This window comes from Tachysurus vachellii, chromosome 18 (assembly GCF_030014155.1).
Source record: "Tachysurus vachellii isolate PV-2020 chromosome 18, HZAU_Pvac_v1, whole genome shotgun sequence".
In the NCBI taxonomy this organism is placed as follows: Eukaryota; Metazoa; Chordata; class Actinopteri; order Siluriformes; family Bagridae; genus Tachysurus; species Tachysurus vachellii.
In genome coordinates, this window is record NC_083477.1 from 1,724,979 (window position 1) to 1,739,120 (window position 14,142).

Sequence of the window (14,142 nt, forward strand, 5' to 3'; positions counted from 1 at the left end):
AAAATTCTAAATCTAAACAAGATTTTTTGACCTGACCTTCACCTCCTGCCCCTGGTTATTGATGGAGCTGTAAGTGTGTGTTGAAGCAGTTTCTATGATACACAGGGGACAGAGGCAGTCTAAACAGTGCACACAAGCGTGCGTGTGTGTGTGTGTGTGTGTGTGTGTCTGTAACTAAGCCCCAGTGAGAAAAACAACCATTAATCCTTACTTCTTCTTCTTCTGGCTAGAATTCTAACATAAAATGTACACAACACTGCAGAGGAATTCAACTGAACTTTATTGAGGTTTTATTTCTCATACAGCTGAACATCATAAGTGACATGTTTATACACATAAAGATATAGATTAGAAAACCTACATGAAATAAGGTAAAAATCTCCTAAACAGGGAAACACTGTAGCACAAGTAACACTGAGAATCTCAAGCGCTTTTGTATTTTCAGTTCATAAGAACATTTTGTGTTATTTTAACTGCACATATCTTTCGGAGTAGAAATGGCAACAAGTTTGATCGTTAGCAATTTCCTCAAAAAAAAAACAAAAAAAACAACAAAACGCATTACTAGGAACTTCAAGCATGAATTTGGATGATCGTAGCTTTTTAAAGCGATCCTACATTTAACCAGAACATTAGTAACACTGTAAGAAAATTACTGCGAGAGTCTCGAGCCACAGAATACTTTATTGTTTTCTGAACATGCGAGTTGTTGTTGATTAAAATGCCTCGTTATTGATGTCATGACACGAAAGACATCCAGTACGCAATCAGATGCTTTGGATTTCTTGTTAGTGAATTTCTTGTTTGCAAAAACTGGACATCAGGAGATTCCTGGCTGAAATGAGGTAGGCTGAAAATAAGCGTGAAATTGAGCTCCGGGACATTTTAACCATAAAGTAGGACCCGAGTGAGACAAAACTGTATACAAATACTATCAAACCCTCCAAATCGAGACAGACAGCAGCGTTAATTCATCTGACAAAATAGTACGTTGCACAGAAAGTAGCTAAAAGAGACACTAAAAAGGAGCTAAAAGTGGCTAAAAGGGTAGTTAAGATCATATAAAATGACATTGTGATATGTTTTTAATTCTGGATTCTGATTGGTCATCTGCAAATCACAGGTTTGTATCCTTCTAATACGTTAACGTTTCTATAGTAACAAACCGTTCACAGCATGTCGTTCCACTTAAATGGATTAAAAACTGAGGAATTGTTTATATGGTGATGTTTTCAGTGAGGAGATGTTTATGGACAATGATGGAAGGAGTCCCCAGTGTCAGTGCTTTTTATCATTAAGGCAACGACCGGAGCCGCTATAACGTAATTAAAAGTCAAAATAAAAAGTATAGAAATTCATTTCATTTTGAAAAGACCTCAAAAGAGAAAAAACCTCCGGAGTTCGTTGTGACTTCAGTTCTGTTGAATCTCATTCGATGGTCATTAAAAAATAAGTAAAATACAAAAAGATAAGAACTAAACCACATGTATCACACAATGCTAACAGTGAAGATGCGACTACAGAGGTGAGGAATTAATTCGTTAAGAACAGCAAACATCTTTAATGTGATATGTTTATTAGGCAAATTTCATGACACCCTCGAATCCGTTGTAGGTGAACGGCTCCAGTGTCTGGCTACACAGGTGTTTGTCTAAACACGCCATCTTGTTGTATTCACAGTCTCTTTCCGATCCCGGCTTGATGTAGACGCCGTCGGCTGAGTTGATAGACGGATCTTCGTCAAAGTAATTATGCGGCCGGATGAGGACGGCGCCTCCGTTTCCTACCGTCACCGTGTTGGGGATGTCCTCGGCATGTGGGATGTGGAGGAAACCTGCCGTTACCCAGGCAACCAGATCCTGTTTGAACAAATCGAGGTACCAGCACATGTTTGGTTAATAATAAACATGTTCCTGACATTTATAATCATGATAAATGCGCTAACACAGGAGACTCCTTCCATTTTTTTAAATCGCCATAGCAATGAGAAAAAGTTTCAACATATTAGAATGATTGCACTAATAAAAAAACAGTGATTTGAATGATAGCTGTCAATCAACACCTTCTGACCAATCAGAATCCATACTTCAACAGCGCTGTGGTGAAAAGCTTTTAATTAACACGATAACGACTTTCTGAAACTCACCTCATTCTCAATGCTCTCATTATCCTTGATGTAATTGCTGAAGTCCACCACTGGGTCCCACATGTTATTCTGACTGTACAGACTGCTGCAGGTCTGCTCCAAGTCTTTATGCTTTGTTATGGCAACTTTGTACCTGAGAGAAATGGATGGAAGAAAAGAAAGATCAGGGAGATCAGATATTGCAGTACTTTTTGCTGTGTAACGCATACAGTGTATTAAATGGTTTCTATTCAAGAACACACATTTGTTTACAGGTGGGGGTGTCTTTAAGAGCAGCAGAACCAGTGGGCCTGTATTTAAGTAGGGCAGATGGTTGTGTCTTTTACTCAAACAGAGGAGTCTGTCTTTTATTGCGGGACAGGTGTAGGTGACAGAGTCAGACAGATAGGTGTGACTTTGAGAGAGTCCGATGGGCGTGTCTTTGAGTGAGGCAGATGGGCGTGTCTTTGAGTGATACAGATGGGTGTGACTGAGTGAGACAGATGGGTGTGACTGAGTGAGACAGATGGGCGTGTCTTTGACTGAGACAGATGGGTGTGACTGAGTGAGACAGATGGGTGTGTCTTTGAGTGAGACATATGTGCGTGTCTTTGAGTTAGACAGATGTGGGTGTCTTTGAGTTAGACAGATGTGCGTGTCTTTGAGTGAGACAGATTAGTTTAGTTTAGTTTAGTTTAGTTCATTAAATTATAAAGCACATTTAAAAACTAGATTTGTAAAGTTCGTCGCAACAAACATTGATGTTGGCTTTGACGAGGCAAGTATTCGCAAAGGCCGGTGCTTTTTGGAGGCGAGTGGACATAAGGGTCAGTGTTACTTTTGGAGGCAAGTGGACAGAAAGATAGGGTGCCAAAACATTTGGAAGCAAGTGGAGACGAACATGTGACCTCATCCGAATACACCTGAGGAAGTTCCCCTCATTGGGCTGAGTGCTTTGATATGTCACATGTTCATGTTGTGCTAATTTTTTATTTTCACGTGACATCACGTGACGTCACGTGACGTCATCAGAATACACGTGAGGAAGTTCCCCACATTGGGCTGAGTGTTTTGATATGTCACATGTCCATGTTGTAAAAAGTTTTTTGACTTTGCATATTTTGGGGGCGGGGCTGCGGCACAACCGAAAGGCCAGTAGGTACACCAATTTAAAACTTTGTTCAGAGTCTCACCCTAAAGGAGCTGACTGAGTTTGGTGTAGATAGTTCGAAAGTTTGCCGAGTTATAAACCTCCAAAGTTTATAATGGGAGTCTATGGGAAAAAAGGCCAATTTGAGACACGGTACCGGTACTCAGATCGCTTAGAAAAGTAATAGGATAAAACTTCAGACCAGGGACTACGACATATCCGAATTTGGTGCATGTGGCTCGAAAGCCCTAGGCCGCATTAAATTTTATATATTTTTGTCTAAGCTGAAATAGGAAAACAGAATGTTGGCTTCTACAAAGCGACATAACAACAGCTGTTGCAGCCAAAGTGCTGTACATCAAATAAAAACACACAAGAACAGTGCAAAAGTAAGAACACAATCAAAAACAAACCAAAAGAAAACACATAAAATTCTACACCTTCAAACAGAGTTAAAACATACAGAATAAAAGTGGGTTTTTAAAGCAGATTTAAACAGTGAGACAGTGGTAGCAGATCTTAAATAAAGAGGGAGATTGTTCCACAACTTTGGAGCTGCCATAGCAAAAGCCCGATCGCCCTTAGTTTTAAAATGTGCACGAGGAACCGAGAGAAGGAATTGATTAGCAGACCGAAGAGATCTAGTTGTAGGGTACGGAGTGAGGAGGTCACAAATATACTGGGGAGCGCAACCATGTGAAGCTTTAAAAACATAAAGTAAAATCTTAAAGTCAATACGGAACTTAACCGGGAGCCAGTGCAGTGAGGCAAGTACTGGGGTAATGTGCTCACGTTTTCTGGTGCCAGTCAGGTGCCAGGGCGTGACTTTGAGTGAGACAGATGAGCGTGACTTTGAGTGAGACAGATGGGCGTGTCTTTGAGTGAGGCAGATGGGCGTGTCTTTGAGTGAGACAGGTGGGCGTGTCTTTGAGTGAGACAGATGGGCGTGTCTTTGGGTTAGACAGATGGAAGTGTCTTTGAGTGAGACAGACAGGCATGTCTTTGAGTAAGACAGATGGGCGTGTCTCAAATAGGCGATCCTTAAAGTGGGATAAACAGGTGTGTGGCACAAATGGGCGTGTCTTCTGGTGGGAAAGCTGGGCGTGTCTTTATGTGGGACAGGTGGCCAGGTCTTTGAGCTGAAATACATTCTGACTATGTCTACATTCAAACATTCACTACATTTATGCTGTGCAGAAATAAGCACAGTGCTAATATGGAGGCTATAAACCTCCATTATGTGTTAGCTTAATCAGCTTTGTACAAAAACTAAAGAACAAACCAGATAGTTTTCAGCACTTCTGTAAATATCTAAAGGTTTTATACAAAACCTTTAGGAAATATAAATGGAACTTTCTCTCACCGTGCCCAGGACATGCTCCTCTCCTCTGGCTCGCTCTCTGGAAGGTGATCTCCAGCAAGACTCATCACCTGCAGTTTGTATGAGCGCTGGTGGCCCCAACGATTCTTCTGATTGCTCGCCACATGGAGGTAACGAGGAATTTTAGTGCCGTATCGAAGCGCTGCCTCCTGCTCAGTCTTGATCTGATTCTCCACCACTTTCGGGATTTTGGCCTTGCGCTCAGGCATCCAGGGCAAAGACACCTCCTCATACTCCATGTCTCTGGTCTGGAACACGTTCCTCACACCTTCACATTCAGAAAGCAAAGCATCAGTCACTAATATGCTACATGAAGCAGTTTGCCGCTGAGCTCAGCTTATTATTAACTGTTTCTACATGAACTCTAAGGAACAACATGGAGTTGCCAGGCTAGCTGTTATTTGCTCACTTAACTTGTACTCACTAGGTTAGCTTTGCTATTTAGCTTCCACAAACTAAGTTCCATTTTTGTTCAGTTATCTTGCACAAAACTAGTTTCTGTCTGCTGGTATTTTTTAAGTTCATGCTAATTATTGTATCTTTCAGACTTTAGTTCAGATGTCATCCACAGGTTTGGCTTTTTCTTGCTAGCTAGTTAGCTTTCAGACGTGGAAGAAACAGAGACATTTAACACATTTTTGTGTAGCTCTTATGCCTTCAGTTTCTTTGCTTATCTTTGAGTGTGTTAATATGTCTTGGCTGAGGAACATAAACTTTTTCTGGAAACAGTTTATGTTCCCTTTTTTTGGCCGAATTCCTCAGTTCTACTCATTATTTTTTTTGTGGAAGGTCTTGAACCTGTCACTCAGTGTCTGAGAGCAGAAATGAAAGCTAATTATATTACTGACAACACGTAGAGTGAAAAGATTTTAGATTGTGGATCATAAGATTGTGTAAAACCTTCTAATCCATTTTAAATGCTTCAGTAGAAGAGATCAGACATTTTTTAACAAAACGTTACAAAACTTGAACATTTAGTCTATTTTAAATAGTTTAAAATACCAAAACTTTCTCTTTCTTTCCAGTTTTAAATGAAAAAATAAATCTCTGGTTCCCAGTTTGGTTTAGACTTTTGGGCCCCAGTGTACACTAACGTGTTCCAGCTGTTCCTGCTGTTTCACTGCTGAAATATATGAAATTTATGAAAATGTCCTTTAGCCTGTTTAATAGACTATAAAAACAATGTCATGAAGATTGTAATGAAGTCAATCTGGGAAATGTTTCAAGATTTTATTTATTTATAATATTTATTTATCATATTTTAAAACACATGTATATCTTTTTTAATGAATTATGTCTATGCAGAAATAACAATCAGTTTATTATATTTTGCCAAATATACACACACACACACACACACACACACACATATATATATATGTGTGTGTGTGTATATTTGGCAAATATACAGTTATATATATATATATATATATATATATATATATATATATATATATATATATATATATATATATATATATATATAACTTTGTGCCATTGAGATGCTCAGAATTAGTGACATTCTTGTCCACCATGAACTATTTCATTTAGTAACTTTAATTAGCTTGAAATTGTATAATAAATTTTGAAAAAAGTCTAGAACTATGTCCTAGTTTTGTTTTGTTTTCTAAAAGACTACACTCTGCTGTGTTTTTAAAGTATTTGAAGTATGACACTACTGGATATGCAAATAAACAAACAAACAAACAAATAAATAAATAGACACAATTAATAACACTAATAACAATTCATCTTTGCCAGGTATTAAATCAATTTACAAATACCAAAACAATTGTTTATAGTTAATTATGTTTATATTTATGTTAGAATTTATTTATTTGACTGTTAAGAGAAAGGTTTGCTGTTATGCACTTTATTTTATTTTATTTAAAAAAATTTTTTTTTCATAAATCGAACATCTAACATAAATTGAAGGATAATCAACATTTTTGGAAAGTCATTTGTTTTTACTTTTGGATAACATTGAACATGTAACATTCCAAATCTCGAGAAAATCTTTTGATTTAAATACAGAAATAAAGAATCTGTAGCTCTTTTTAAAAAATTCTGACCTGAATGATGTGTGAGTGTGTTATTCTAGTTATGATTATGTTTATATCATGAAACAAGATATTTTGCGAGATGATGTGAAGATTTATGCTCCGCCCACTTCACAAAGTTTAATATTTACATATTTAATATTTTTTTCATTACTACAATTTAAGAGAAAACAATGTAAGTAATTCATCACTTCCGTCATCCTGTGTCGTCTTGCTTTAAAATAAATAAGCCAATATCCCAAGGAAAACTATATATTTTTAAACTCTTCGCTAATTGGTGCTAATCCCAGCAGTGGTCACTTACCTAAAATATCCAGATCCACCTTGAAGTTAACGAAGTGCGTGTGGACATTTCCGAGCACGTTTTCAGCGACCTGGTGGCCGTACTTCAGACTGCCGGGCACTTTATAAGAAGAGGATATATAACCGGTGGCATGAACTCTGGCCTCCACCGTGCCACACTGGTAGAAGATGAAGTCCCAGATATAGTCGTAGTTGCCGATGGCTGTGATGCTGCGGAGGTACAGGGCGCTGTTGGTCAGGCCTCCATAGCTGTTATGGAAGAAATCTGAAAAGTGACGTCGTAGCGGTCGTCCTACATCATGCTCAAAGACGCAGATGGCGTTTCTGAAAAGCTGCGTGGCATTGACGTCGATGTAGCGGTAAACATCTATATAAGTGGCCGAATACGGACAGTCAACACCTCGCACCAGTTCATGGGCGAAGCGGCCGATTCCGATGCTAGTGTCCAGAAATTTGGTAAGCATCATCCCTGGAGTTATGGATCCATACACAGACATGGCCTCCTGGACGCTGAGCTCGTAGATGATCCTGTCTCCTTTAAAGCGAACATCAAACGCTCGCATGCCGGTCAGTGAGCTCAGACCGAACGCAAAGCTCCAGTCCTGGTAAATTACCTGGTTTTTCTTCACGCTGAAGCGCTTGCCTTGGAGATAATACTGATGTGGTCCCAGCCCTGTAGGTATGCTTCTCGGTTTCAGTGAGGCATAATTAGAGATTTCTTTAAAGACAATTTTTTCTATAGTACCTGCTGCATACGTTTTCTTAAAACTATCAATGCTGTTGAAATATACGCCGTTGTACATGAGCTTTTCAATGGTCCAGTCTGAGAAGTTTTTACTTTCATGACAAATTAAAATTTCAAAGCCAACTGGATGGATATACATGCCACTGAGTGCACGGAAGAATGAAATCCAAGTCTTTCTATCACCTGCTTTTACTCCTCTGGGCATTCCTTCGAAAACATCCAGATTTGGATTTTTGTGGTCGTAACCAAAGCTTTCCTTTAGTTCTGTCTTCAGCTGGTTGAAGACATCAACATACACTAATTGGAAAAGTTGGCTGTATTCTCCAATGGTCACAGGGCGGGCCGTGAAGGGAAGGCTCTCCACCTTGTACTTCTCCTTTGTGACATCCCGATGACGGATGTGACCGGTCAGCGGTCCCACGGCGTACTCTTTGAGGTAGTTATGCTCTCCAAAAAACACCACAACGCTGGCTTGGCGTTCGGGTTTGACTCCGTGAGAATCCAGATATCTCAGCGCTTCGGCTTTTTTCGGAAGCACAAGGTCAATCAAGAATATGTAGTTTTCTGACGCTTTTGCAAAGGCAGAATGAGAAATCCTCAAGTCCTTCTGATTCCACATGTAATCCCGGACCATCTGGTACTCCTTGGGGGTGAGGTCGGCGAATATCAAGCTGTGGTCCGTGTGGTTGGCCACCACCGATTCTTGTGTTTGCATCTGGCATTTTGGAAGCCTGTTGGAATTCATGCATATCAAAACGATATTCAGTATCACAGAGACCAGGCCGAGGAGAATCAGCAGGCACTTGACGAGGGAGGTGGTCACTTGAGAAACCATGCCTCTGAGGGAATGGTGGGCAGGAGCTTGGTGTGCCTTTTTACTGGAGGAGCTGAGATGTGAGCAAGTCTGTAGCGTGTCGTTGGGTTAAATGCATGAGAGTGAAACCACACCCATACGATCCCTGTCCTCAGCCTTGATAAATACGCCTCCAGATTTATCACCATTGTGCTATATCCTTCCACACATCATGATCCGTGCTAATCATTTCACACTGAGAGAAAACTCAGTGTTCTTCTAATTTTAGAGAAGGGAAATCCACCCAAGAAAACACCACCACCCTGAATGTATATTTTTTTTGTCATGATGTGGAGTGTGTGAGCTGAAGTGTATGGATAAGGCAAAACAAACAAAAAAAAAGCTGCACTTCATAAACTACAGAAAAAACCATCAGTAATCTGGTGGTTCGACTGAACTTATGAATGTGAATCATTTGGTTGCAAATACGGAATAAAAGTTAAACTAATATCTCAAATACATTTGGAATTCTTAGATGGACTCATAACAAAGAAGAAATCCACAGTTCAGAAAAAGAATAGGAGCTGAGTGGCTTTTCAAGCGAAAGATATCAGTGAGAAGAAGAACCTACTTCCTTTTTTTCCCCCCAAGCTATTCAGTGGTGAAAGGGATTCCGGAAACCTGCAGATGTTTACGTGTTTGTTATAAATCCACCATCTGTAGAGAACACAAGCACACGAGTCTTCTTTCTCCAACTCGCACTGGAATGAAAACACTTTCGTTGAAGATATCGGTGAAGCAGACATAAATTCCAGAAGTGCGGATCTCTTCGGGGGAAACCTGGTCATTAACATCCGATCTGATGAAAATCTGTTACGCTTGTCTTGAGTATTTCATGTTGTTTGCCTTCTAGGAGGAAATGTTTGCTGATGATTTGCTGAGAGCTTCACCTCAGTGGCTGCTGCTCGCTGACAAAATCCAGATGTTCCTCCAGTTTACACATCTGCACCTGTGATGGTCTTTCAGCAGCTTATGAAGGACATGTTGAGTGAAAATCTAATGTGAAACCGCTGTGCTATGATTTTACTAGGAAGGTTTCTGATTCAGTGATACGTTTCTGCAGGATTTAACCTGTCTCTCTGTCAGTGGAATGGAAACCGATGTATCAGACATTTTTACTCAGGATAAACAGGCGAAATATTTTATAGCTGCAAAGCTGTTATAAGATTATTCAGATTGTGTGTATAGTTTTACTACTGGGACAAGAAAATTATTTTATTAATAATTAGTCTAAGTCCTGAGTGTCTACTTTCATATTAGCTAGCTGCATATTAATTAGCTGCATATTAATTAGCTGCATATTAATTAGCTTCATATTAACACCGCTGTGGATTTGAGACATGACAAAATTGTTCATATAATTCAAAATAGATTCCATGACATTTTGTTATCTACTTTAAAAACAATTATACTAAAAATACTAATACAATATTATGGAATATTCTGTTTAGATTCATGACACTCGGTAATTGCAAGGACAACCATTTTACTTCCAGGTTGTAAGGTGGTGTGAATATTCATGCAAGCCGCAGTATCTCATAATGATGAACTACGGTTAACTACATAAACACTACTCTCCTGTGATGCTGGGTTATTATTTTATATTAATTTTGGATAATATTTAAGACAAAAAAAAATGAACTGTTATCTAAACATCCTGCAGATTCTACAATTTATCCTTTATATCATTAAGTTAAATTTATATTGTTAAAATAAATTAGCATGAACTGCTTAACAAACAGGGGCACGGTGGCTTAGTGGTTAGCACGTTTGCCTCACAGCTCCAGGGTTGTGGGGTCGATTCCCGCCTCCGCCTTGTGTGTGTGGAGTTTGCATGTTCTCCCCGTGCCTCGGGGGTTTCCTCCGGGAACTCCGGTTTCCTCCCCCGGTCCAAAGACATGCATGGTAGGTTGATTGGCATCTCTGGAAAATTGTCCGTAGTGTGTGATTGCGTGAGTGAATGAGAGTGTGTGTGTGCCCTGTGATGGGTTGGCACTCCATCCAGGGTGTATCCTGCCTTGATGCCCGATGACGCCTGAGATAGGCACAGGCTCCCCGTGACCCGAGGTAGTTTGGATAAGCGGTAGAAAATGAGTGAGTGAATGAATGAATGCTTAACAAACATCCATCAAAAAAAGACTGTGGATCAACTCAACTTAACAACTCTAGTCCTTCCACAGAAACCCAACTGATGAAAAAGCTTTTATATTGAATTAAATTCATTAAATTATAATGAATTTAATGTGTTGTTTAAGTTTTGTAGGTTAGCTTCATGTCATATTGTTGACATCGGGCTCTAAAAAAAAAGTAAAATTTCTTCACAGACATTCAAAAGTCCATCAGAGTTCAAAGGTCATTTGAAAGCCTGGTTTTGGTTAAATGTTCATGCGCTGCTTTTGGCTTTCTTCCTGTTGGGACTGTTTCCAAATGCTGTCTAACAGCAGGCTCTCCACTATACTGTACCTTCATGTAAACATTTCCCAGAGGCAGGAAGCACACTGACCCCAGAGTGAACCAAATTGGTTTATCATCCGGAAAAATGAGAAAATTGCAGCATTAAGGGAGGAATTTAAACAGAAGAGAACAGAAGAGTGTCTGTTGTAGGTTGTGTACAATACGTAAGCAACAATGTTAAGCAACGTAAGAAACTTCGTTTTTTAAATTAAATCAGCCAGTTTTATGACATCAGAACAACTGTTTACTGTCGGACAAACTTGTCTAGATACCTCAGTGTCAGAAAGCTCCTTCAGGGGAAGTAACATTAACAGTAATGCTGCTAACTAGCTTAAATTTCGAGAGGAAAGTTTTCTGAAGCGTCTCTGTTTTAATCTGAAACCAAACAAGGATTTCAGTAGACTTTCAGTAACTAATTTGTTTCAACCACAAACAGCCATCAGGAGAATCCACGAGCACAGTGTGAGCTTTTGTGTGTCTTTTTTCTTTCACAATTTTTTATAATATTTACATCATTTCCAAAAAGAATTATACACAGTTGACTGTGAATCTCATTATTACCAAAAAAAGCCCAAAGCCATGCTAAACATGTTCACATTCTGCTGAACGGCTGTAATATCGAGCGAGAGGCGGAGCTTCCTGAACTGTCAGGCATACCTGATTGGTTGGATGATGTTGGTCCACCTTTGAGTTTTTAGTCTTTTTTCTGTTTTATAGTCAAAGTTTATTCTCAGCGATTATTTACTGAAAGTAAAAAAATCTAATCAACAAATTACGAGTTTTAAGAAGTCGTTTGAATGACGTGTCCGAGTTCATCCTGACGATAAGAAGCCATAAGGCAGCTGTTTCTATGTTAGAGATTTATTGCTCAGTTGGAACCAGAGGAGAAGGAGGACAGTAATTAAGGGGAAGTTAAGATATGAAACTATGTAAGTATTTAGAAAGGAAATTGTGTTTGGTTGTAAAAAGTACTCACTGTTCTGCCACACATTGCCCTTGGGAGTCTTAATCATCATGGGATCATCACTCTGTTCCATACTGGTTCAGTATAATAACTCTTCATCAAGACCAGAAGTTAATAGTTTTAGATTTGAGGGGAAGTGGTATCTCAGTGGACAAGGTCTTGTACTACTGATTTGAAGGTTGTGAGTTGGAACCTGGGGGCCAGCAACTGTCACTCCAGGGCCCCTGAGCAAGGCCCTTAACCTTCAATTGTTCAGCTTTACAACTGAGATAATTATAAGTTGCTGTGGATAAAAACAACTGCCAAATGCTGTAAATGTAGGTTTATATAGCAGCCTTTTATGTTTGTAAATTGGCCTTTAATATAAATTGTGTGTGTGTGTGTGTGTGTGTGCATTGTGGTTGGCTAACATCCTGGTGTTCCCTGGTATTCCCACTTCACACCCAGTGTTCCTGTGACAGGAGAGACTCTGTGTCTTATCTTTTTATTATCACACTGTCACTCTGACCAGCATAAAGATAAATAACGGAAAGTTTTATTTAATCACAACACATTTTGTGTTCTGTTATCAGAGCCGATCGGCCCTATACGCTCACTACGCAAGTTGGGTAGGGCCCCGCAAATTACGTAAGGCCCCACCTCCCCCTGCCTCATTTTACAACGCTTGTTAATGTTTACTATGTAGATGACAATATGAAGCAGAGCTATCCATCTGTCCATGAAAAGAGAAAAAAGAAAATGAAAAAAAGGACAAGTGAAATGCGAGAACAGCAATCAGGTAAACTTGTGTTGTCTTCAAGTTTGATGTCAGCAAGAGCAAATAACAGTAAAGTTAAGTTGATGTGATTCTGCCTCTAGTCTCTATCTGACTAGCTAAATTAGCTGTGCAGTGCTGCCAGTGCATCTCTTGGCCTGTCTGTCACACAACAATTTATTACGTGAACATTCGCGTGAATAAACGCCCAAGGGCAACAGTGTTTATAAACGGCAGTTTGATAACCGTGCCGCGCGTGCACATGCGTTCATATGCGCGTGCAATCTGTATCCATATCCAGCAGCAACTTCTGTGTGGGGACCAGTACAAAAAGTAGCGTGATAGCTCTCCTAATGACAATGTTTATAGTCTCTCAATCAAGGTTACAACAACGTTAATGCAATATGGTAACCAATGGATTTAATGGGCATAATGCCAGGTCAATATGAATGCACATCCCTCAGTAAATAATAAACCATCAGGGATCAAGTATTGCTCTAATGCATACTATAAAACACAGTGATACGGTATGGCAAGCCATTTCAGCTTTTATACATTCACATGATGTGGATTTTTGATATCAAGAATTCAGTTTTCAATACTTAAAATGTAAATATTAAGAGTGTGATTTCTAGTAGTAACCATATTTTTGATATCAGGAATTACATTATACACTAGTAAAAACGTCATTTCTGATATCTGCTATTGCATATTCACTAGTTGAATATTGCAAGAGCCATCATATTATAAATAGTATTTTATATTTGAAAATGGATAAAGAGGAATCTGAGGGAGGCAGTTTAAGTAGGGCCTAATGCAGCTTATAAAATGAATAACAGTGGGATGTCAAGTGTGAATGTGTGGCAAATGGTTTACATGGCTCACGGGTCAGGTAGGAGGGCCCCTTAGCAGAATTTTGCTTAGGGCCCCAGGGAGGTCAGGATCGGCTCTGTCTGTTATACATCGAGTGTGTAGAATGGTCAGGGTCATGAGAACAACCTCAACCAAAAAGCTTGAAATGTTTTTACTGCCCTCATGAGGTGATGCAGTGCTATAACACACACAAACACACACAAACACATAAACACACAAACACATAAACACACACACAAACACACACACATAAACACACACACATATAAACACACACACACACACAAACACACACATAAACACACACACACATAAACACACACACACACAAACACACACACATAAACACAGACACACAAACACAAACATACACACACACAAACACACACACACACAAACAAAAACGCACACACAATCTGCACACGTAATCTGGGTTTTGAAGACAGGCAAGCGTGACAAACACACACACAAACACAAACA

The 14,142-nt window shown here is 39.4% G+C and overlaps 1 protein-coding gene across 1 annotated transcript; it reads right to left on the reverse strand.

Moving 5' to 3' along the window:
* Positions 1–263: 263 nt before the first annotated feature.
* Positions 264–8,805, reverse strand: aoc2 (amine oxidase copper containing 2). The gene is given in 5 exon segments (XM_060891867.1): positions 264–1,859; positions 2,147–2,279; positions 4,639–4,924; positions 7,021–8,638; positions 8,641–8,805. Coding segments are annotated over 5 exon segments (2,445 nt in total). The 5' UTR covers positions 8,767–8,805; the 3' UTR covers positions 264–1,577.
* Positions 8,806–14,142: the final 5,337 nt, after the last annotated feature.